The sequence below is a fragment of the Ictidomys tridecemlineatus genome, chromosome 1 (genome assembly GCF_052094955.1).
Source record: "Ictidomys tridecemlineatus isolate mIctTri1 chromosome 1, mIctTri1.hap1, whole genome shotgun sequence".
In the NCBI taxonomy this organism is placed as follows: domain Eukaryota; kingdom Metazoa; phylum Chordata; class Mammalia; order Rodentia; family Sciuridae; genus Ictidomys; species Ictidomys tridecemlineatus.
This window is the reverse complement of record NC_135477.1, coordinates 137,443,795-137,470,180: the sequence shown is the minus strand read 5'-3', so window position 1 is coordinate 137,470,180 and position 26,386 is coordinate 137,443,795. Positions and strand designations below refer to the sequence as shown.

At 39.1% G+C, this 26,386-nt stretch overlaps 1 protein-coding gene across 1 annotated transcript in view; it reads left to right on the top strand.

Moving 5' to 3' along the window:
- The window catches only part of Prdm6 (PR/SET domain 6), a 99,340-nt gene extending 79,304 nt beyond the window's left edge, over nucleotides 1-20,036 (top strand). Inside the window, exons 6-8 of the mRNA XM_005330880.4 lie at nucleotides 2,838-3,180; nucleotides 12,347-12,523; nucleotides 19,084-20,036. Coding sequence (XP_005330937.2) covers nucleotides 2,838-3,180; nucleotides 12,347-12,523; nucleotides 19,084-19,198 — 635 coding nt within the window. The 3' untranslated portion in view covers nucleotides 19,199-20,036. The remainder of the gene's footprint in view (nucleotides 1-2,837; nucleotides 3,181-12,346; nucleotides 12,524-19,083) is intronic.
- The last annotated feature ends 6,350 nt before the right edge of the window (nucleotides 20,037-26,386 follow it).

The window sequence follows — 26,386 nt, the reverse complement described above, 5'->3', positions numbered from 1 at the left end:
AAGACTTGTGGGTTTCCCTGTGCTTTGCCCCTTCCAGATCACTTATGAAAGGGCTAAACAATATGGGTTCCACCCTGATCTCTGACAATGCTGCTGTTTTTATTTATTTTTTTATTAAAAACAGGCCCAAACATGGCAAAACATTCCTCCTTATCTTTCAGCGCCTATTTTAAAAGTAACAATCTGTGTGCAATAAAAGATTCTTAAAAGTCCAAGAAATGTCCACAGATTCCATATTGATAATAAATTTTTGCCTCAGAGGGTCAAATGATAAATATTTATATTTAAAATATAGGCATATACACAAAAATACATATATAGGAATATTTAGCTGTACATATAACTTTTATGTTCATATTACATATGACTTGATGTGTTTGATACACACACACACACACACACACACACACACACTTAACTATCTGTAAAACATTCTTTGTATTCTTGAACACAGCTAATAAGCAGATGATACAGATGTGTTGTCAGAAACAAAATTCCCTGGAAGTCAGGAAGCTAAAAACTTCCAGCCTTCATGTATCCCCGAGTGTGTGATTCTGAGCAAATTAACAGACATTCTTGAGATTCAGTTTTTGTCATTCGTAATGAGAAAGGACAGGATTAGATCAGTGATTCTCTGATTTCATTTGAGAATCACCTGGGGAACTTTTAAAAATGAGATGCTTAGGGTCTATTGAGAGACTGATTTAAGTTTTTAAAATACTCCCGTGTGAGTCTAATGAGCAGTATCCAGGGTCAAGAACTGCAGGTTCTACCTACTCCAGATGTTTCCAAGTGTGCAAGTCTCTTCTTTACGTTCCTTCCTAAGACAAGATGGGCTGAGCTGAGAACCTTGTAGACAAGGGCTGTTCCTTCTTTTGAATTCATTGAGCACACTTGATTCTGCAGAATGCTCTGAGATAAAGAATCCTGAGGCAGCACACCCACCCCTCTCTGTCCCCACATTCTGCATCTGCCTGCCCCATCAAGCACAGAGCCTCCCAGTGGTCACAGTCCTCCACTGTTCTCTTTTTATGGTTGAAGATGTTGAGTCTTCATGATTTAGGAAGCTCAGTCATTGTCTGGGTTGGGCAGAATGAGAACTCTCTGTTGATGTTTTCCATGAGAATCTGAGCCAGTGGCCAATGGACGAAGTTTTACATGGTTTTATGACTTGACATTGCCAACCTTTTTGCCAATCATCCTTAAAAAAATTTTTGGTCTCTAATTCTATTCTTTTGACCACCCTATAACCTTTAATCTCCTAACCCTGAAGTGACAAAAAGTACATTATTTGAGATGGTAGTTACTTTTAAAAAATAATAATCTATTGTATAGGTTCTAATCACCTTGGGACCTATGGATTGATCAGTGAATACTTGATAAATATTACAATTTTTAGAAAAGAACAATACATTTAAAGTATATTAGATCCCCTCATCAAAAATATTTCTTATTTCTAGTTCTTCTTCCATTTCCACTTCCACCACCCTAGTCACTCCCTTCATTCTAGCCTCTTCTTCTATCATAAGGAGAATGGCTACTATAGCTGTCAGGCTCTGTGATGTGTGCTCTCATTATCACACTTAATCCTCATAAGGAGAGGCTGAAAGATGAGGAACCAGGGTTCCTGGAGCTCCATAGCTATTGAGTGTCAACCATAGGTCAAGCTCTTTAAATGCCATTTATGCACTGTCTCGTTTGGTCTTTAAAGCTGCCATTTTACATTCTACCAAGGACTAAATTGTGGATTTTGATGTTCCATACTTACAGTCACTGGCTGGTAAATAGCAGAGTTAAAATCTAGGCCATGTTAACCACTAAGCTATGCTGCTATTATTTTTAGGATTATTACTACCACAGTTCTCATTTTAAAGAAGGGCAAATTGGGGCACAGGGTCCTTGAATAACTTGCCTGAGATCATCAGGCTAATAGAAGGCAGAGTCATCATTTGACCTTCGGTTTTCTGATTCCAAAGCCCAAGCACCTCTGTTGCTTCCCATTCCCTGCATTCGCCTGTCAATCATTGCCTCTCTCAGGCCCTCCTTGAACAGAGTTGGGTTTTTTTTTCCTTGTTATTCATCTGCCCAGAAGCAGCCTATGTCTATTTCTTCTGCCTAAAGTTTATATTTCTTTAATTATTTATTTGGACTTCCAAGGCCTTTTGGGTTCTGTTCACCCCTCCCTGTTTCTTGCCCCCCCCAACACTTATTCCCACAGTGTCCAGAAATCTGTGTCTGTTAGGTCAGCCTATCTCTATCACTAGTCCATCAGCATGCTAGACCTCTCCTGTCTTCAAGTATCTTTCACCTTCTTTGCTTTATCTCTTCAACCAGCTTTTCCTGAATCCCTGTTCTGGGCTGACATACTTCACCTACTCCAGCCAAATCCACCCTCTCAGTACAGCTCAAGGCACTCCCTCCAGGCAGCCCCGTGCTCAGTTCCTCTTCTTTGCTGTGCCTCGCAGATAACTGCCAGGAAACAGGGTGCAGGTGGAGCCTCCTAATGGAGTCTTAGATGTCTCAAGTCATAAGTGAACTCTGAAAGCAAAGACTGTGCTAAGAACTATTCTGAACTTATGGTAGTTGCTCAACAAACAGGCAATAGATGAGCTATTAATTTGTGATTATAATGTTTCCTCCCGGCTCAAATGTCTGTTACTATGTTGATTTTTTTTTGGGGGGGGGAACCCACAAAATCCTAAATTAAATTTTAAAATGCCAATTTTAACATTTAAATTCTAAAATGTCCATTTATACAACTTTTTCAAGTATGTGTTATTGTGTTTATTTTAAGGGCTAGTAAAACTGATCTTCTAAAACTATTGCTGTTCTCCCAGTAAACGTCCCTTCAACTGTAATGGAAGCCATGTGCCGACAAGACACCCTGCAGCCCTTCAACAAGAGCAGCAAACTCTCCCCCGCCACCCAGCAGCGCTCCGTGGTATTCCCACAGACTCCGTGCAGCAGGAACTTCTCCCTCCTGGATAAGTCTGGGCCCATTGAATCAGGATTTAACCAAATCAACGTGAAAAACCAGCGGGTCCTCGCCAGCCCGACTTCCACGAGCCAGCTCCACTCGGAGTTCAGTGACTGGCATCTCTGGAAATGCGGGCAGTGCTTTAAGACTTTCACGCAGCGGATCCTCCTCCAGATGCACGTGTGCACGCAGAACCCGGACAGGTAACCCTGACTCCCACTGCTCATGCTGTGTTTGCTTAGTGAGACCCGCTGCTTGCCTTGCTGCCAGATACCAGTCACCGCCTCCCGCCACACCTTGGAGGGAAACCCTGTGCTAAGAGGTGCCTGCATTCAGGAAGGTTGGAGAGTAATGTTAGGCCACTGCTTGCCTCTATGGTTTATATGGGCTGAACAGACAGGTTGGTGGCTGCAGAGAGAAATCTGCACTTGCTATCCAAACAGTTATGTCCAAGTTTAAAAGGGAGCAAAACACAAGGAACATTTATGAATATCATAGGTGGAAAAATGAGGTCAGGATAATTAGAATCCTCTCTGTCTTCCAAAGATAATATAGCTGGCTGCTCTGCGGCTGTCACAGTCGTTTCAGAGTTCACCTCCAGTGTGCTGTGGGTATGAACTTAATTAAGTACTAAGAGGTAATGAATTGGAATTTTTTGCTTAGTACTATTTTTCTTCGGAGCATGCAAACCCATAAATCCTGCAAAGCTGTCAAAAGGAAATACCTGCTCTGCTAGTGATGTGGAGGAAAACAGATGCCACTTATTCAATAAACTAATATCCACACAGAAGAAAAATGTTGACTAGATACCTCAGAGTCAAAGTTGGTTTGAAAGTTTGTCAATAAAGAATTTTATGGCCATGAACTGAGGATGAAATTTAGCTGAACAAGTGAATTAAAATTTCAGGTACTCTGACGAGTGGCACAGTAGATATAATGGAACTATTATTTATGAATCAAAACTGGTTTATTCGACAGTCTTGATAGCTGGGAGTGCAAAAGACAAAAATCAAATTAATTCAATAAGAAAGGATTGCTCGTGTTTTATCTCTCCTTCATGTCATATGAAAACTTGATTAAAACCAAAATATCTAAGTATGGTATTGAAAATGCACTTTGAATATAAAAGCAGAAAATAATTTTTAGAACTAGGAGTCTTGGAGCAGGATTTCTGAATTATTTTCTTAACTTTGACACTGATTAACCTTAATTAAGCAATCCACTTAACTCTCTTTGCTGAATAACATATGCTTAGTTCTTCACTCCCAGCTCTGCAGGATGCAACAGTGTTCCTGGTAAAATACAAGTGTGGGCAAAGATGAAGGTGTGGTGGAGGGGATAGATATATTCTAAAATAATAGTTTCAGGATACATATGCATATTTACAGGTGTATACATTTTTTGTGCCATTCTAGAAACCACTTTCTTGACATTAAGCCTTGCTGTAACTAATTAATGCTGAAACATGTAATTAGGGCTATGAAGACAACAGTCTTAGTAAAGGTTTCAACAGACTTGTATATCTTAGTGCTTTTGGCTCTAGAGGTGATACAAAAGTTTGAAAATCATTTCCTCATTCAGAAAGAATTATTTTTTTAAGTTTACCTTTCTTGCAAATAGCTTCAAGATACATCTATTCTAAGTTTTGCAAAGCACTTACGTGATTTTAATTAAAATACAAAAGATGCATTAAAATCTTCTCATAAACTAGCTTTTCAAATTGAGTTCAAATGTATGGATCTGTTATTTGCAAAGGTTTGGTGTAGTCTTAGTAACTGAGTATACTAGGTAAAATGAAACAATAATTGAAAGTTTCTGGACATTGGAACTGGTATGATTTTGTGGCAAATATCATAAATGCAATGAAACTGCTCTAAGGTTAGCAGAAATATACTGAAATGGACTGTTTTGTCTGACCCAGTTATATTTAGAAAATCATGCATGTATTATGATTTAAATCTTCGTGAAGCTTGTCAGGTAAAATAATGGGTCATAATTTATAACATATACATAAAAGCTATCAGAAAAATACCTAAAAATTTAGCTTATATATACAAGATGAAACAAGATATACCTGCATGAGAGATTGTTGGGTAAGTGCTGATTCTTAGCTAATTTAGAGTTATTGGGGAAAACTTAGATGGTGTGAGACTCCCATCCTGTGATAGATTGTAATGGGTTTATTCGACTCAGATACCCAGGTTTGCAGTGACCAGCCTTCCAGATTTGGGGGAGTAATGGATGTTGTCATTGAGGCTAATGACATGGAATTAAGTTACTCCAGCAATGGGTTCCCACTTCTCCCTTCCCTTGTTGGTGAAGACTTGAGAGGTGGTTCACATCATTCATGAATAAGTTAAAATTAAGAATATAATAACTCTAATCATCAGTACTATGTTTCTTGATAACAATGGGAAGATAAAGGGAATCTGAGTTCATCACATCTGAGTTGATCATAGGAAATAAGAAGAAGTAGAGGGAGATATCCCAGCACTTTGATATCTACTAATTTCATTTTGGCTGCAGATTTCCTTTTAGATTATAGGACTGGAATAGCCATTTTCTATTCCAGACCCAGGATGCTGTCTTGGTACCAGAAAATTTGGAAGTGAGAAATACTCTCCATAATTCTTAACCACATCAGTAGATTGCTAAATAGGAGAAATGCACAGAACCACAATGGAACATCAGATTTGTTCATCATAGTTGCTAAATTTGGAAACTTATCTGTTATATGCATGGAAGCTTCCAATTAGGGAATACATATATATTCTTTGTTCGTTGACCCTGAAATTTAACTAAGCTTTAGTCTTTGGAAGTTTGTGCTCATTCATCCAGTTGCAGTTGTCCTTCAGTGTCTGGGGGATTGGTTTCAGGAGTCCCTCACCCCATGGCAGACACCCAAATCTGTGTATGCTCAAGTTCTTCATGTAAAATGCTACAGAATTTGCATACAATCTATGCACAACCTGATCCACACTTTAAATAATCTCTAGATTGTTATAACGCTTCATACAATGTAAATGTCATGTAAATAATTGTTATTTTGTATTGTTTAGAAATAATGACAAGAAAAAAGTCTACATGTTTAGTACAGGCACATTTTTTTTCCCCTGAATGTTTTCCGCCTGCAGTTGGTTGAATCCATATATGCTGGATCCACATCTATGGATGGAGTGCCAGCTGTCCAGTGAAAGAGTTAAACAATCAGAAATCATTCCCCTTATGTTTGAAAAACTGAATGTTTTTTATTTTGATTGGAAAATCTTGTTAGAACCAGAGGAAAGAAAGGGAGACACAGAAGAAAAATCAGAAGGTAAACAGGTTAGAGTTTCAAAATGGTCCAAGTTTGAAACGGGCCCCTGAATCTGAAGTACAAAAGATTTTTTTTTTCACTCAAGAGATTGAATATTTGGCCACAAAACCTCAGACAGTTGAACCTTCATCAAAGATATTTGGTGTGTCTATATTCATAAGCTTTTTCATTTCAGGTACCATCTGTACCTTGATTGAAAGGAAAGAGATCTGTGGGTACCCAGCAATGTCAGCATTGCCATTTTCTACCACTGAGTTATTCACATTGAATGCAGAAAGAACCTGTGGGTGACTTGGTAACGTAGGAATCACCCTTAAAGATAAAAACATCTCAGAGCCATGGAATTGCTATTTCTTGATTTTTTTCCCCCGTTAATAACAACAATAAAAAAGAAAAAACAAAAAATCTTTCTTCTTTTTCTCAGGCTACTTTTATTTTCCTCTGGACGAATTCAAAGGGTAGGAGCTGTTGGAATCTAGATCAACCAAGATTTTATTTTAAAGACTTCATAAACATTTGAGTTTTTGCATAAGTTGATTGTGTAGCCAGGGCAGCTTGATTCACTTTTGCTTGAATCAGGAGTTAGAAATCCCTCTTCTCTTCTGTTTTTTTGCTGCCCAAACTCTCAACAGTCCCATTGGGGCGTTGGGAAGTTGGGGGTCTTCAGAAAGGGGTAAGCAAAACCTTCATTCACAGTGGATTACTTTCTGATGAATATGTTCTCTTGTATTTGTCACAGAAAAGTGTCTTTATACTGCTTCTTTATTTTGCATCTTTTCTCATTTTCTCTCTCCCTTTTGATTGTTTATGCCACGTGGGGAAAGTCTGCCTTCAGCCCCCTGGGTACTCCATCAGCTGCTCACATTTGTGTTTAAATATCACTGTTTGTAATTGGATATGATGGTGCCAGAGGGGACATGGCTTTAAAAGGTGCTGTTTGGTGGGAGGAGCCTGAAGACAATCCATCACCATAATAGTTTCTTGGAATGTACCAATGCTCTTGTCTTCCTCTGTTTCTTTCTGCCCCTCCCCCACCCAAGTGTGAAGGTTATCTTTTTTCCTGGTTTTTAGTGTTCAGCAAACCCTTTGGTTCTGCACTCTGTCACTTTTCGGAATCTTCTCCTTATAGAGAGCTAAGTTCTCTTCCTACTTCCCCCAGCCAGCAGTGACTTAAGCAGGGTCCCTTTGAAGTCTTGGGAGATTTGCACTTCAGCTGGCTGACTTGGAGCAAGGAGAGAATGTAGCTCCAACTGCATAACTTTTGTCCTGGAGGCTTTCATTCCATAAAAGAAAAATCAAAGAAGGATTAATAATTTTAAACCAAACCACACTTAATTTTGTTAAATGTTTCATCCTTTTCCTATGTGTACACTAAACCAATTACAGACTCAAAGCAAATGAATTGCACATTTTACTGGCGTAATCTTTGGCAGAGAAGCTGCCAGTGACAGAGAATGCCAGGGGATGTGCAAAATCATCTCGCTGCTTTCTTTCTGCTTAAAAATTTACTAGCATTGATATATGCTAACTAAATCCAACTACACTTTGCTATTCAGTCTTCTTCTTTCTTTCATTCTTTTTTTTTTTTTCATTGAGTATGGAACACTTTCTAGTTTTTTCTTGAAGCTTGATATTTATGTGTCGGAACCAGCCACAGGGGGCTATTTAAATTAATAAAAAATAAATAAAATAGTACTTCAGTTATTCAGGTGTACTTGCCACATTTCAAGTGCTTGAATACTTCATGTGGCTAATGGCTCCTGTGCTGGAATAACTTAGACCTAGAACTCTTCATCATTGGACAATATAGCTAGAAGTCTCAAGTTGCAACAAAGCTACAATACACTTGTGGTTGTAAAATGTTATTCCTTTTTGTTTGCTTTGAGAATAGTGCAATGCTGTATGTGCATTGGCAGAATGAGGTGCGTTAGAAAGGAGGTTCCCAAATACGATGATGTGAGATGTTGAAAAGAGTAAACTAGGGCTGGGACTGTAGCTCAGTCGCAGAGCACTTGCTTAGCATGTGTGAGGCACTGGGTTCAATCCTTAGTACCACATAAAAATGAAACAAAATAAAACCATGCTATCCATTTACAACTACAAAAAAAAAAAAGTAAAGCTAAACATAGCACCCATGGATGTCAGTCCTGTGTGCATCTTCTGGGAGGATACACCAAAGGGAGACAGAACTTTGGAGTTAAGATTGATTATATCCAAATCAGCCTTATCTTTTTACCAGCCTTCAAAAATCATTGGAAATGATGATCACCAGAATAAAAAGCTAAGTAATAGCAACTAATTCTGTGTCAAAGACCTTCCTTTTTTAAGTTGGGAAGTGTGAAGATAGGGTGTGCTAACTTAAATATGCACATATAGTCTTAACTCCTGTGGCCAGTGTCCCAAAAGATCTGAGATTCCCACGTGGTGATATTTTCTAAGCTTTTAAAAGCTTAGTTCTGTCCTGAATGTATTCCTATGCCCTTAGATTAAACCCTAGACACATAATAAATTTTAAAATCACTTTTTGATCATTTTATTTTTCATTAGCGCATTATAGTTATGCATAATAGTTGGGTTCATTTTGAGTAAATCTTACATGTATGGAATATGATTTCAACCCTGAATCCCCTCAGCCCCTCCTCTCTCCTCCTCTTCTCCTTCCTCTAATCTATTGATCTTCCTTTCACTCATTCATTTTCAGTTGAAAATTTCAACATATACATAAAGATGAAATTTCCTGTGTTGTATTTATATATGCATATAACATGATTTCATTAACTTTATTCCATTTTTCTTTCCCTTCCTTCCTCCCTCCCTCCCTCCCTCTTGCTCTCCTTCTTCTACTCCATTTATGTTCCCTCTATCTTTATGATCTCCCCTCCCACTGCGTTCTTTTCCTTATTTTGCTCTAGTTTCCAAATATGAGAGACAACATTCAACTCCTGAATTTCTGAGTCTGGCTTATTTCACTTAGCATGATGTTCTCTGTTTCCATCCACTTGTCAGCAGATACCATAATTTCATTCTTCTTTATGGCTGAATAAAACTCCATTGTGAATACATTCCACATTTTCTTATAGATTGTTTTATTTTATTCATTTAAAAAGAAATGCTGGAAATACAGGAAAAGAAAGTTGAAGTGAATATTGTCTACCAAATGTGCAACTTCTGTATTTTGTGAAGGCTAACTTTCTATGAATTTCTAGACTGAAAGAGACATTCTGTTATAGTAGCAAGGGAGATACTTAAGTTCTAAATTCTACAAGAAATCAGGCACTGCAAAGGTGAATGTGACCAGATGATCTAATGTCTTATTCAGGGTTCCTAAAAATGAAGGATTATAGCTTTGTTTGTTGGAATTAATTACAATAAGGTTTGGTCCTACATGTTGGTACTAGGCTTTCTTGTTGCTTGAAATTCTCAACTTTTTGCCAGTACATTAAACTTTTCTATATTCTAGTGAGCATGTACACACACACACACACACACACACACACACACACACACACAGGAAGCTCCACATCCATCCAGTGAGTTGACTGGTACCTGCAATGCAAGATGGAGATTGTGTTGATGATACTGTGTCTGGTGATGTCTGGGTAAGGTAGTGTTAGACCAATGCACAAGCCAGGCTTGTTGGTCAGTTACCCAGAAGCAAGAGCAAGGCATGATGGGATGTGAGAGTATCCAGCTTAGTCCATTCCCCTTTCCAGATGGATGAGAAAACAGGTCAGAGAAGCTGAGTGACTTGTCCAAGTCCTACAATTGGTTGGAGTTAAGAGGCTGAAACAGACTTACCTCTGCTATCTCTCTTTTTCTAGGTGCTTCTTTTCAGTCAAGCTACATTTCTTTAAGGTTTTAAAAATGGTGCTATAAAGGCCACTGGTTCTCTAGCCTCTCAGGCTGGTGCTGGGTAAAGGTGATGTTTTAGAATCCTTTCCCTTTTCATTGGTATTACCTTGATATAAGAATTCAACTAGACCTCTCTGTGGTCATTTCTGCTCTTCTGTGTGTAAATCTTTGCCACTGTGACTATTAACATAAAAAGGATGGATTGACTTCTGACTGTGGGAAATAAATCACCCCAACTTTTGACAGCAGAGTTAGAAAAAAAAAGATTAATTGGTTTTATTTAGTGGCTTATTGTTTATAGTGATAGCTATTAAAAATAGATAACCAGAGGCTAATAAATGTTAATGGTTCCTTCACTATTAGAAAAAATCAATTGTCAGTAGACATAGCATATATTAATATATTATTTTCTTTATAATCTTCAGTAGCATTTAAAAGAATTTATCCCTGAGAGAATTATTTTTTGAGGAATTCTTTTAAGGTTAGCATCTACTACCAAGAGCAGATTTGACAGGACATTTTTATCTGCATATAATTTTAATGGCTTTCAAAGCATCATTTTATAATTGTAATAAAATGCATGTGTAATTTGTCAGGATTGATAAACTCCTTACCAAGGACTCTTATATATTTCTTTGAAACTTGTTTGAGAGCAGTTAGATAGATTTCTAAATGTAAGTAATTAAAATTGTATAGTATTGAGTTATTGACCAATCCTGGACTATTAATCAAGCTAAAAAATTCTACAATCAGTGTTCAGTGTGCTGAAGCCGGGTAAAATAATAGTATTTGTGTTCAGTGAGGCAAGTAGCCACAATTAAGCACTTCACTTGACAAATGAGAGGGTACACTTTATTTTGCACTTAATTGAACTGTTGTACATGCTCGGTCACCATTGTCTCCTAGTCCTTCATTTTGGTTTCTGATCATTGGGGTTTATGCATTTGCTAAAGGTAGAACAATTATGTCTGCTTTTGCTATTGGCTTTCTAAATGTAGCCAGAAATGTCTGCACCACAAACCAGGGCTTAGTGAGCTGTTACTATCCCTCATGACAAATTAATTTTCTGAACAAAAATTTTGATAAACAAATTAGAGACCTGTCAAGGAATGATATGAAATAGCTTCCAACAGGGAAAACTCCTCAGGTTTTATATCACTCACCAGATTCTGCTTAAGTAAGCAGAAGAACTTCTGTGGAGAAGACAGAATTTTAATCTATTTTATGAAAACCAAAAATTGATTTACTTCTCATGAGCTGGAAAGAATGTGCTCTGATAATCTTGCTAATTATCAAGTATTTGTCACAACTTCCTTCCATTTGCTTTTGCATCACAGTCATCTTTCTGCAAGCATAGTGACATCCTGTCATTTCTCTGCTGCTATAAATCATTCCTTGTGACCAGATTAAACTAGGGAGCCAAGGTTCAAGAAAAAGACTCAATGGATAAATATTTGGAAGGGGGCTAGGAGGTCGAAGTCAGGATTTCTTTTACAAAGAGACGCATCTGGATGCTGCACATCTGTGTTCACCTGTGTGATACCAGCACTTGTACTATACCTAGATTCCAAGATAGGTTAGTATTTATTAAAATGCGTGTGCAACTTGCCCACTTGCCCACATGTTTACTTGGCACTTAGAATAAGATCCAAACCCTAGAATGATCTTGGCATCAACTGCTTATGTCCTGCAAGGACAGTTTATTTTCAGTTTTCTGAATTGCTGGAGATAAAAACAGCCACGTTCCCTATCCTAGAGGGTTATTGTAAAGATGAAACTAGATAATTGATTTGATTTAAAAGCATTTGGAAAAGTTAAGAATGCCAGGGAAGCATGAGAGACATTACAGATTTTTCTCTTGTAATATTTGGTTTAATGAAACCTGTGTTTTTAAGGCTTACAAAGATACACTAATATTTGCCTGCAAGGAGATAAAGACAAGAAAGTAGAGGATTTTGAAATGGTATGATTAATACTGGAAGGAAATATTCATTTGGGAATTCATGTGTCTCAACAGCTCTGTGAATTTTGTTCCTGTGGCAACAAGTGAAGTAGTGAGGACCCAGAGGCCAAAACTCTGTGTTCTGTCTTAAAAAAAGTATGAAATACCACCAAAAAGCTTTGGGTCCTTGTTTCATAATGCTGATTCCTGCTGACCAACATGGAAAATAATGACCAGGCAGTGTCTTTATTTGTTTCAGACCCTATCAATGTGGCCACTGCTCCCAGTCCTTTTCCCAGCCTTCTGAACTGAGGAACCACGTGGTCACTCACTCCAGTGACCGGCCTTTCAAGTGCGGCTACTGTGGCCGTGCCTTTGCCGGAGCCACCACCCTCAACAACCATATCCGAACCCACACTGGAGAAAAACCCTTCAAGTAAGTAATGGCTTGCTCCTCCTCCTCTCAGCCTTTCCTGAGAGCTGGCAGATGCGTTGGCACAGCACTGCCCAGCTCAGCAAGAAGAAGGCTATTTGGAAGGTCAATGTCCAGACTGCATAAAATCTCCTTGGACAGTGGCTGGCCTTTGGAAAATAAAGTCGAGAAGCCTCCATATTGGTTCTGGCTCAATTTTGGTTACCTTATATTTAAGGGGATCTTTCTGTGTATGTCTTCTCATCAGTAAAATAAGGAGGTTTGAATAAGTAATTTGAATATTTCCAGTTTCTGAGGATCTGTGTGTCTAAACTTTATCCAGGAGCTACATAGCACTCATGGCCATCAGTAAGCCCTACGGTTATAACCGTAAGGGTGACCCTATATTTAGGATATCTGAGTGATTCTCTCTTGGAGGACATGAACACTTCAGGATTCTGATGAACCGTTTCCTCCTCTTTGTCATGTGTTAAGGAATTCGATTCTATTTTAGTAGCCAAAAACTGTGACTTAAAGCTCAAAAATATCATGTTGGTGAAAAACTAAACAATAAAAGCAGAACAAGCACAGGGCATGTTGACTTTTTGAAGATTCAAAGAGTTTTTGAGGGAACATCAAAAGAGGTAAAACAAAATTCTAAGGGCTTTGGCAAAGTCAGGGCAATTAAATAAGATGATGGGTTCAAAATATAACACAGTCATCAAAACAGTGGGCATCTGAATCATGCTATAGGACCTATTCCTTCATTCATCCATTCATTCATTTATTCATTCACTCATTCAAATATGTATATTTATTCATTCAACAAATATTTATTGAGCACCTACTTTTGAACTGGGTGTCCAGCTAGGGATAAGAGATACAAAGGTAAATGAGTCTCAGCTCCCTCCCACCCTAACTTTGAAAACCTCATGCTCTAAGAGGAAGCCCAATTAATCAACAAACACAGGGTGAAATGTGCAGCAATAAAACATGTATGTATAATGTTTGAAAGTAGCAAAGAAATGGAATAGCTAATGCTATAGGGAGACGATGCTTCAGATGTATTTTTAAGGATGAGTAGGAGCTTATCAGACATAAAGGGGAGACAGGTATTTCTGTTAGCTCAAATAGCATGTAGAAAGGCTTGGGAGAATGAACCTGCACACATAGCTGGTTGGTGGTCTCAAAGCAATTTTAACTGTCTCTTCAATGAACTGTTTTCCTGCATCCCTCTTACATCTCTCTCTACTCATTTGCCATTCTGGCTTCCCCTTTTGAGAAAGAAAATTAAAAGTGCATAGATGTGCAGCCTTATTTGCCTTCTGTAGGACAAGCTCAAGTAAGAGTGGAAACAATCCAGTCCATAGGAGACATTCCCTTTGCACATTCTCAACCACATCTTCCTAGGGTCCTGTAACCCATGATTTTCCCGCTGAATCTGCTGTTTGGACATGTTGTTGTGCTCACACTGATAGGCAGAGCTTAGAGTAGCAAGTACTGCAGGTCTGTCTGGGTCCTCCCTGCCTCAGTAGTCTTCCAGTGAAAGAGGACCTCAGAAGAGCCTGTCACCTTTGGTCACCTCCCCAAAGATTAAGTCACCTCAATTTGTCATTCTTAACTATTTTTATTGATTTAATTGATATTAATAATAAAATAATAATAATCTTGGTAATTTTTGTCTGTGTACATAGGCCTAGCTTGCTCATGGTCTAAGGGCAGGATGGGGCCTAGACTTGGGCTTGAAGTATGGCAACCCTTCTCTAATCACCCTGAGGCACCAAAGGCTCACCCCAGGTGCCGGAGTTCCTTCTCACTGATGTTTGTGTCCTGCCTGGTGGACTCTGCCATCACCCTGAGGCCTGATGCCCAGGGGCTTCACAGATTCTGGATTCAGTACCCTCCTGGAGGTGGAAAGTGACAAGGACACGTTTCTTGTGCCTTTGAGCAAGAGAGCTTTTCAAAAACAGAGGTGCAGGAGATCCAAGAATCTTTCTGGTCCCTCATATTAGACAGGCAGTCAGACAGACACAGAGCCAGGAATCAGATTGATTTTTATCTTGTTGCTGTGTAAATAGATTTTAGTAATTAATTGAAGAGGTTCCAGGGTCAAAATGGGAAATAGATTTCTATTAATGTTAAGGTGTTACTTATGTGTAACCTTGTTGACTCCACTCAATTTTTTTTCTTTAACATCCTGTTTTTGTCATGTTTCCAATAGAGTTGCCATCTTAACTTAATTTTCATTCATTGAATTAATATTTGAAAGGATTTAGCAATTACATCTTTTCCTCTTTCCAACAGTATTGTTTGTGCTAATTTCATCTGGGAAAAAGAAAAAAAAAACAAGAAAACAATCAGGGTTGTTGGATACCATTCAATATACATATTATAGTTCCTTCTGTTCCCACTCTTATCAAGATAGCCACAGGCTATAATTTTTTTTGGGGGGGGATTTTACTTTATCAAATATATATTTCCACATAAGAGCTGAGTGTATGCTTATTTGGAAAGTGCAAGGTTTAAACATCGTCTAGGAAATGGAAAGCTAAATCCTTTAGTGTATACAACCAGGTCTTTCAGAATTGAACTATCCCAAGGGAGTTTTGGGAATCTTCCAACTACAGCCCATGGATATCCAACCCGTGGACATATGTAAATATTATGAAGATATCCTTTTACAAGCTTATAAAACAAACATTCAAAAAAACTTTTGTTGCATACTAGTCAATAAAAAGGGTTTCGTCAGGATGGTTAATTTTACTACTTCAGCTAATGGGTATTGGCTTAAACAATGTTGAAGAAAAGAAGAATCTTGTAAAGATACACAACCCTAAACCCTATGCCCGGAGCAGCTTCCAACTAGATGACCCAAATGGCTCAGTCCCCAAATTGTACCACCCACCCTGGACTCAGGGGCCTTTGCCAAGTCTGAGCCTTCCACATCAGAAGAAAGCCATTTCCAAGTTCTAAAATCTGAGCAGTGAGTTTTGGAAACAGTTCAAGATCACTGGCATCCAAAGAAGGCTGGAGAAGATTTGGCATTAAGAGGTCAGAATTCATTCCAGGCTTCTTACAACCTGCATAGTTGAAATCTCATTGAAAGAATCTATCTCCTGAGTTCGAAGTAGATCACAGGACTACTGACAGCTAACCTAGGCTGTAGACTTAGAATTCTGACATATAAGAGCACATAGGAAAATGAAAAAAAAAATCAAAGATCATATTGAAGGTTTTGGCTTTCAGTTTGTTCTGTGAGACTGGAACTTATGGAGAACGAGGAGCAAAAAGAAGACATCATTTCATTTAACAGCAATAGCCAAGCACTTTATTGCAGGAAAGAAGAAAGGGAGGGAAGTAAGTTGGCAGTCTGAAAATCTTCTTTATAGTGAGGACCCTTTCTTCCTAAACACAGAGTCTCAAGATTTCAGGTGGGCTGATCAGCTCCACTCTGCTTTGCCTGGGAGGACCCAGTTGAGCTGCCTGATGCCTGCCTGGCTTCTGAGCCTGGAAAGCTGCACAAGCAGCCTAGGACTGTCCACAGAGGGGTTCTTCATCCTTGTTAGAAGCAAGTGGAAATAATCCCCACTATATTTTGCCTCAAATAAAGCAGTTTGGCCGAGTACAAAGAAAAATCAAAGGAAATTCCAAAGGATGCCTAACAGTTGAACAAGATCTAGACGAAATCCAAGCAAATCATCAGTAAATATGCATTGAGCATACCACACATATGTGCAGTTTGGTCCAATTCAAGAAGTATTTTGTGACATATTGCAGATGCACAGAAATCTTCTTGCATGTTTTCTGTGTAACAGAACTTTATATCATCTGTTAAGCTCCCAGTACATATAATCCAATCAACCAGCACAATTGAGTGAAGGAGAATCTCAAATTGAAAAGGAAATCAAGTCTAAGACTCCCATGCCAGCAGGAAGTTGGGTACTTTCTTTTTGCTGAAATACTTGCAAGACTTTCCACTTGTGTGTTCCTTCAAGGCTGCAAAATCAGCACCCATGCCAAGTGAAGGCACAATAAGGAAGACCCTGTGTGCAAGAGCATTTCTCTCCTCTGGGCTTATCCTCTGTGTCTGTCTGTCTTTTTTCCTTATCCTGCTACATTCCATGAAGTCCAGGTTTACAAATGCTGGAACCCTATCCCTTGCATGAGATTGTAATTCAGGGGTAATAAATGCCAACTCACCTATAATCTGGCTCTGACTTCCCAGAAGCAAGGTATTTTTATATCTAGCTGTCTTTAATTCCTCAAATATACAAATTATATTATAGTTCTCAATCCACATAGGTATTATTTCTAGTAGTCCACTTTCCTTAAGAAGAGGAAACCACTGAGAAAAGGATCTAAATTCAGGTAGTTTCAACACATCTGCATGTATTTTCTCTCATACTTGGTAGGAAGATTGTACTAGAGATGATCTTTTAGGAATCATCTTTGCAAGCACACTACAGATCAAAAAAAGATTTCCTATTCCAACAAATTGCTCCATGCATGTAAGTCTCTGTGAGACATTCAGATAAACATTTGAGAAAAGCATAACTCTGTCCTTAATGTCTCCATTGTTGTAAGCATTTAAATGTCACATACACTTTTGCCTTATTTGAAGCACTAAGCTTCCCATTTGTGAAGTCTTCATATTTTCATACACAACATTAGGGGGGCAGAAGCATAGCCCAGATAAAGTGTCATTCCTCACAATTGTTCAAACTCTTTTGCTCTCTTTGAAATTGATCCTAGAGCTTCAAAATAAAAAAAAAAGGAATATAATAATTTGAAAGTTTGTCAGGTAGTTGAAAGGTAGTATATTTTGACACACTAATCTAGTAACTAATCAGTTTTCTAATAAACAATCAGTGGTTGCTAACATGTCATCAGCACTCCAGGAGCTCTGGAGAGGGGATGAGCTGCCCGCGGACGTTAATGAATACACCCAAAATCATTAGGTGATCAATACTTCTGAGTTATTTTCATTGAGCTGATAGGTCTGATACATTAAAGCTGACATTATACATTTGTCAAGATCACAGTGCAGTTTTTAACAGTGGAACAGGCTGCTAAAAATATTCCCCGAAAGACAATCAAAGAAACACAACTTCTTCATTCTGACACACTCAGCTGGCACACGAGTCTGGAAAATCCAAGTAAATGCTGAAGCCCCAGCCTCCCAGCATTTACAGACATGCCAGAACTCCACACCGGATGGGCATGGTCTATTTCTATAGGAGATTATTTTTGTGGCAGGACACTTTCTATGATTTACTAGTAAAGAGGAAAGGGGGAATGCAGCCCACAGGATGAGACATGTGGCTTCCTGATCTGTGACGGGGCAGAGGGACTTCCTCGTGGAGGCTTTTGCCACAGCTCCAATAGCATAGAGACCTAGGAACTGGAGATTGTGATCTATAACTATCTGCAGCTCCTCTTGAATATTTTTTCCTTCAGAGGTTTGAGGAGAGGACATTAGTGGGATGACTGAGGTGGCTGCTAGGCCCTGGCAGGGGCTGTGCCAGTGCTCTGGGCAGCCCAGATGTTTAAGGTGGTGATGGGGAAGTTGCTGTGCCCAACTTGCTGCCACATTTCACTTGCAAAGGGGTGTGTGTACACATTGTCACAATCAGCCAGGAACAGTAGCCATGGAAACACTGGAGCCTCCATCAGGTTTCGTGTGTGTGTGTGTTGTTTTCTATAGATCAAGTAGCCATTGAACTAGTAAGTGAGGCTTGTATGGGAGATGGAAATGCACCTAGGGTCTCCAAATTACAATCTCTTTCTTTTTTTTTATAAGTTAAGGAGAGTAGATATGGTTGAAGTATGAAGCCAGTTTGCTCTTCTTGGACATACGGACCTCTAATTGTGGCCCACATGTACACTATTTTTACTGTATTTTCAGTGGGGTTGAATCGTTTAAATCACTCAAGTAACCCTTGATTCCCATTTTTTCTAAGTCTTCCAACCACCACCATAAACCCTCATTTTGTAAAGTGTCCTAATCCTAAATTTGGGTTAGGCTATAACACTAAAACTAGCTTTTGAAAAAAAAATAAAATGCAGCCTCCTCATCCGGTACCTGTTAGTCAACGGCAAACTAATGTATTGCTTCCACTAGTTTCCAAATTCTGAGATGATCGTTCTTTGGCTGTTGTGCAGAGGGGAGTAGAATTCTGGGTTTTAAATTAGCAGCAGGTGAAATTCTATTTGTCATCAATTTCTCTTTGGGGTTACGGAGCAGAAAACTGCAGACAAGCTGCTGCTTTGATGGCTCACTCCTAAAAATCTCTTTTTGTTCTTTATCTATTTGAACTGACAGTGATCAGAGCTGCAGCAGGACAGGGCTCTCTGGAGAAATCACCTTCCCCCTGCCTATTGACAGATCCCTCTGTTCTGCATCAGACGGGCTTTGTCCCATCCCAGGCATCCAGGCCTTGGAAGGAGCCACCAATTAAACCTCTTGAGCCGGTAAAATCTGAAGCCACTTTGGAGTGTCTGTTCCGATTAGGCAGGATGAGAGGAAGCCCATCACCCTGCAGGCCCCGCTCCCTGGTCTCAATTTTCTCTCTTGCCTCCACCAGGTGCGAGAGGTGTGAGAGGAGCTTCACGCAGGCCACCCAGCTGAGCCGACACCAGCGGATGCCCAATGAGTGCAAGCCAATAACGGAGAGCCCAGAATCAATCGAAGTGGATTAACTGATTGACTGGTTGGAATTAAACTGCAAGGAAAGTCATGATTAAATGTCACGGACACTTAAGCAAAACCAAAGATTTCCTCTGAGCAACTTTCAATCAGTCCCAGAAAACCAAAAGCAGTAATAAAATAAGTAAGATGTTAAGAGATATTGATCCTGGCGTGGAAGTCAGACCAGGAAAGAGATTATTTATTTATGACTAGGGATGAGACTGATTTCAGTGGACAACTAACCTGGGATGGCTAACATTTCCAGTCCCACCATGTATTTGCTTTGTTTCTAAAAAGCTTTTTTTAAATTGTTATTTAATACCAAAGGGAGGAATCGAAGGGGTTCTTCTGCCCACGGTTATGACTAAGAATGCACAGGGACTTGGTTCTCGTTGCACCTTTATTCCAATAGCATGTTCAAGACCCATTGTGCAGCCATTCTTCCTGCTGTTTTGGTTTGGCCTGGCCCGATGCTGGCTGCCCCAGCAGGGACCCTGGAAGCAGAAGCGAGACCCTCGCTAAGGCAGCACCATCTGCAGTGCCAGCGCAGCCGTCTCCGTATTCTCATTCTCGTGCACTTTCATGCGGCTCCTTCCATCCAACAGCCTGGTCCTGATGCAGGAAAGCCTGGGACAGGAAGAAAATGGTTTCAGTTTCAAAATTCAGAGGAGAAAGTGGGGGACTGACTTTGTCCTGTCAGGATTTCAAAAAACATTTAAAATGTTTGGAGCTTCATAATACAGTACATTGTTCCGAAGCAGCTAGTTGAGAAAATTTTGTTTTCAATAACATTTTAGCTTAAAAAAGAAAATGGAAATAAAGTTCTTGGGTCTGAGGCTGAGTATAAGGTATTAGGCTTCAAGTAATTTTTCTTTTGTTCTTTCTTTGCAATGGATGAATATGTGAACAAACATGGTGCTGCGCTCACGGTCAATAGCTCCAGTTCAGGCACCTTCATCTTCCTTTCTTATACAGGTGAAGCCCAAGAGGCCCCCTTTCCACAGTCCAGAGTATGGCAGGAGCATTTCTGCAAAAATGGGTGAAAATAGGTCAGACAAGGAAACATTGAGAGGAGGAGCCACGGAGGGGGTTGTGGTTAGACCAGAAAGCAGCTAATTTTATCAACAGGAATTACCTTTCCTCTCTCCAGATAGATTCATCAAAAGGGAAAGGAGTATCACACAATTTCACTGCTCTTTGAGTGCCTGGAAAGTGAGTTGAACTTCAGCTAGCCTTTTGGTTTCACCAATGGTGCTCAATAAAATTGGATCACATTCCATGAAACAGTGCCATGTCAGGAAGAAATGATGTCTCCTGCAGCGCTTGGTCCATTAGTTCCCAGCAGCAACTCAGAGGCTGCATCTACCTCCGTGGCCAGTTGAGAGAGAGCTGAACAGTTTATTTAGAGTACTTAAAAACATCTTCTGTTTGTATATTTCTTGATCACCCTTTAACAAGGCACAGCCTTTTAAGGAATTCCTTGTCTTTGAACTCTCTCTTGTCTTCCCTCAAAAAAAAAAAAAAAAAAAAGGAACTCACTACTGAATGGCAGGAATACTGTGTGGTTCGGTTTAATCTGTCACTGTATATTTGGTTCTCTGACAATCTTTTTTTCTCTTTTAATTTTTCTTCTCTGTCCCATAGAACCCAACAGCCACATTTAAAACGGGATAAAATAGGGCCTCGTTGACCATGTTGGTAGTTAGAATCATCTCTAGGATTTTTGGGCCACACTAAAAGAAACTTGGCTAATTCTGATCTCTCTTGCCTGATCTTGAACCATTCACCTAGAATTTCCTCCCAGTGCTTGATATCTCCCGGTTCTGGAAATAGTAAGCAATCTGTACTACTATACAACTATTACTGACTGGAAGTCTTCTCTTCAGTAGATAGAGACTTTACATTCCCTGCCTAAAGTCATGATGACATTTGCCTTCAATGTCTGTCACTGGAAAAGGTGAATAAATTGTAGCCACATTTACCTGAAACCTGCAAAAAAAAAAAAAAATGATGGGTCAGCTATGTAGATGAGCTAACTATTGTATCAAGGCTGTACCATTTGGCTGAACTTTTTTGAAAATTATAAGAAGGGACTCTGTGTTTCTAATATTTTTTATTGAGAAAAATCAGCTCATCCATTGCTCCATTTCCTAATCGAACCCAAAGCATTTCACTCAGGTGTCATGGGCTGCACCTGAGGAATGAGACATTGCCTTCCTTGATATCTGGCATGGGAAGAGTTTCCATAGCTATGAGCTCTGCCACTCTAATGGCTTTGCTAGCTGGTCTCAAACTCCCACCAAATGTGGCAGTAACCTCTACCAAAAGATTCTTCTAGTGTTCTCCACTCAAGTCTATTTTTTCTCCTCTATTATTAAGAAAAAAAAATTCTTATGTATTCAACCAAATTTGGTAAGAAAACATTCTCGTAACAAACAAAATTGGATACTGTAATTTTCCACACATTTGGGGACATTCACGGTTTTCACATTTCTGAGCCATTGCTAGCTTCCAGCAGACTGCCCAGGCCGTCTGTCCATAACACAGACCTGTACCTGCAAAGTGGCTTGGAGCCCTAGAGCAGGTTCTGACATCATTTGGATCCCAAAAGTTTTAATCAATATGGATACTGGGAAGCAGATTTCTCCTTGAAACTTCCCAACAACAGAAAGGCTTCAACTGTTTTCTATTTAAAATATACGCATAATCCCTTGGGACATAGTAAATGGGTGGTAGAAACTACAGTTGTGAAGATTTGCCCATTTTCCTCATTAGCAACTTCCTACCTTATAATGGCATAAAGATAGTAAAAGCTCTGCATCATGGAGTGAACAGGATATCTAAGATGAGGAAGGTGAACTGTCAGAACTGAATCAGGGTTTGGCTTTTTTTTTTTAACTGGGGATGGAACTCAGGAGCACTTCACCATTGAGCTACATTCCCAGCCCTTTTTATTTTGAGACAGAGTCTCACTAAGTAGATTAAGATCTCAATAAGTTGCTGAGGCTGGCCTTGAAATTGTGATCCTCCTGCCTCAGCACCCCTCCAGTCATTTGGATTATGGGTATGTGCTGGGATTATAGGTTGGCTCCTGAAGCAATCTTTCTTTACCCTTTTTGATCAATGGGGCAGATTTTTTTTTTTCTCCTTTAGAATAAAACTTCCCATTCTAGTATAAACTCATTGGTTCAGCTAAGAGTCTAAGCCTAAGGGTAATGCCAGGTAAAAGACATAGTTTGGGGAAAGGAGAGATGAAGCTACAGACCATCATATTTCTGGAAAAATCTCAGTAACCTAAAGAATAGTTAAATACTTCTCCCAAGAAGTGTTCCCTTTTTTTTTTTTTTTTCCAGATAAGCTTTTCCTTTGGATTTTGTTTTTATTTTTAAAATTACTTTTTTCAGGGCAGATATTTTTCATAAAATTATTGTGTGGGTAATTAAAGCTGTAGGGTTTACTCTTGTGAAATTTATGTAATTTTGTTCAATTAGTAAATTTGTATTGGGTACTCATTCACATGTACCTTGTTGAGAAACTACATCTAAAAGAAAAGATTATGATACACTGCGTCTCACAGGGATTACCATTTCTTGGGTTGTATCTTGGAAAAACTTCATTCTTAACCACATATACAAATGGTTATAGACATTTACCAACTCATTAGTTTTTTCATCAATTGATTGGATCATTGTTTCATTCATTTATTCCACATATATTTACTGAGCTCTTGATTTGTATCAACACCCCATTGTAGTTGTTCACGGTAAGTAACATTATTTAAGTAATTATTGGTGAGGAAATAATATTCTCCTAAGTGACCAGCTAATAGCCTGAGTAATTCCCTTGGACTATTGTCTCAGTGTAATTACAGAGATTTCTGCAACTGAGAGAATCGGACAGATTAAAAACTCAGCCAGGGACCTGAAAATAGTATGTTTGAAAACCAATTCAGAGGCACAGCTTGGTTGTCTTTGGTTAGCCCACCAGGCTATTGGTTCTTAACAATATCAAGAAATCCGACTAGGGCTGAAGTCCTAGGTTTTTACAGTGATTCCAGTGATAAGACCATAAATGGGAATAGGGCTAGAGTTGCTCAGGGAAGAAAATCCACAGATCCTGAATGAGTCTGAGGTATCTCCTTTGTGACAAGCCCAGCCAATATAGCTCTTGGCCCCAGTGTGTGGCTCTGGTGTTCCTAGAGGTGGGGACTCCTGGTGTCTGCTTCAGAATGTTCCTCACCTGTACTCAGGTGCTTCTGAGAGCACTATCTTCATCAGTGGCTTACAGATAGTGGTTGCTTGGTTAAATTTAGTATTTTAATCTCACCATCAAACTCCTTAGACATCTAAATTGAAGGATCTTCCTCTTCAGTAGTCCCATCCTCTGAGGCTCTGGGTCTTTGGGGTACACCATTGCCAAACTGATCACTGATAACTGGTTATTAGAGTTGTTGAAGTAAGAAACTAATATTCAATTGGTTTTCAGAGCAAAAGTAACATTATTACTATATTTGTTTTGCACCAATTTAAGAAAATAAAATGCAAGTATCAATTGAGTTGTATAAAATGGAAAACATGACACATCTCACAAAGCAGAGCATGTCCAGAGCAATGTGGAGCCAGTGGTCACTCTGAGCATCCACCCTAGCATTCAAGAGCAAATTCATTGCTCTCCTCTGAAGGCTACACATGCCTGAAGAAACTAGTCCAAAAGAAACAAATGAAGTCCTGCATGTGAATTTAATTTTATTTCTGACATTAAATCTGGAACAACTCTAAGGGATATGCATCTTTAAGTGATAACAGTAGATTCTAGAAATATCATTCCTTTGTCAGGATCCTTTTGAGGTAGATAACTTTGGAAACACTTTGTGAAGTGAATAGGTGTTTGGGTACATATCACCCAGTGTTTGAAATTTTCTCATTGCTAGTATTTATCTGAACTGCCAAAAGATAACAACAGAGCCCTGGGAAAAGCACATATTTCAGCCCTCCTCCAAATTAAATTCTACAAACCCAAAGTTCAGCTGCCAGGTAGAACTGACAGAGAGAGTCAAATGGAAAAGAATATTGTTGTATTTCTGGAAGCATTGCCACAGATGCTTAGCCTGTGATCCAGGGTTGGGTAAACATTTAAAAAGTAATAATGGCAGATGCTTCATCAAATCAATATGTAAAATGTCAAAAACCAAAAATATATCAGAAAACAGGGTGAAGGCACAAAACTATGCATTGTCTTCCCTGAATACTGAAGATACTACCTTTGTAGTTAGAACAGAATCTGTTGAGTGACTTTTAATGGAAAAATAAGGATACTCTGAGTTTATTCGCTCAGATGTTGATGGAGGTGGTGATAATGATCGTAACTTACCTTATGCAATTACTGTCAGGCACTGTTCTAACTGCTTCACATGGATTATCTAACTTAAGCCTCAATTATTCTGTAACAAAGGTAACATCATCGTCTCGTTCTCATACATACTTAACCATATGATCTCAAGTAGCATCCCCCTCCAAAACCATTTAATATCTAAAAGAGAAAAATGCTTCCTTTTGCAAACCTGCTTTGTGAGAACAAGAACTTTTTGAAATTAACAAAGTATAATTTACTTACAAAATATGTTTGTGAAAATGATGCCAGAATTATCAAACTATGCATCATTGTCATGGCTGATTCTGTAAATCTCCGGTTCTATGTTGCTGGGCAGCAGAATTTCAAACATCTCATAGCTGGCAGGCACTTTTTGTTTTTCTAAATACGCAACTAAAATTCCACATTAAAAAAAAATAACCCTCTCAAGTGTGTGAAACACATCAGGACAAATGGCAACAGGAGGGAAGGGCAGTTACGTTGGAGAGTGGCCAAAAGAGAAGAAGGCTTGAACACTATTGACAAGTGAAAACACATCCTGAACAGCGCTACGTGAAATCTAGTGTTCTTTCTTTGTTCTGACTGAATGCTAAGTGAGTTACTTTTCAGGCATCAATGGAGTAATTATGCAGTTGTGTCCATTAAGAATATGGGCTTATGTGGTTAGCTTGTTGGTTTAAAGCAGTGAGGGAGAAAGACTGCAGTCATCATAGGTTCTGTTCTTCAAAGGCATAAATATTGTTACATGCATGGGGTACTCAAGGACCTGGTTCAAGTTCCTGGGCATAATCTAGATGTTTGTGAAGTTTGTTCCAAAAGTTAAGTTTACAATCTTTCTTCACCAACTGGCTCTGTTACCAGGCAATTCTTACTGTGGTATGGAAACCACAGTGTATGCTACCTTCCTCCAGATTCTAACAGGCACATTTGTTAAAAAAAACAACAACGAATGCGTTTTCTGAGTCAGTTGAACATGGCAGCCTCCTAAGTTGGTATTTCCTGTTTCCTGTCTTACAAAACATCCCTGCTGCTGCCTTTCTTCCCAAAAGCTTGGCACATTACTCCTGACCAAGAGTAATCTTATAAACTTAACAAACTAAAGATACATTTCCACAGCAGAACTCTTTTGTGTTAAAAAAAAATAAAATCCTGCCACAGCAGGTGATTCCCACATGTTTGGGAGAGTAGCCATTTTAGACCAAATGTCCACCAATGCCGTCGTGTTGATCCACACTGGAGCGCTGTTGAATGCTAACAAAATCAGCCAGCCCCGTAGTCTCTGAACTTTCTCTGAACAATCAAGCACACATCCTCAGATGTATCTAAATTCAGAGTGAGAGAAATAGCAAAAGCAGAAGCAAATTCTTCTTGGAAGTGTCAAGTACTTAATGAAAGTGGCTTCCCCTAGTTCAAAATGCAAAAGCCAATGTGGTGGCTAAGGGGTGAAGGAAGACTTTGACTCAAATCAGCAAAATTATTTTTAAAACCTAATGTCCCCTAATTAATTTATTAGATTTTACTAAGGGGAAAGCATCCAGCTTTTATATGTGCTGATAGAAGTATATTTAGGTGCTATCAGGGCATTGTGTAAGGTTCTTAAATAGGATCATTTTAAATTTCCTCATTGGAAAAGAGACATGTCTTTCTCCAACTTCCCACCAAAATAAAATGGCTGGTGAATGATCAGTTTCAGTTTTCTTTCAGAAGTTTAGAAAGTTTTAAAAAGCCAGTTAAGAGAAAGAGGAGAAAGTCACTATGGGTGTCGAGGAGCGTGTGGACAGCTTGCTACAAGGGCTACTGGTGAAACAAAAGGGACTATCTGAAGTTAG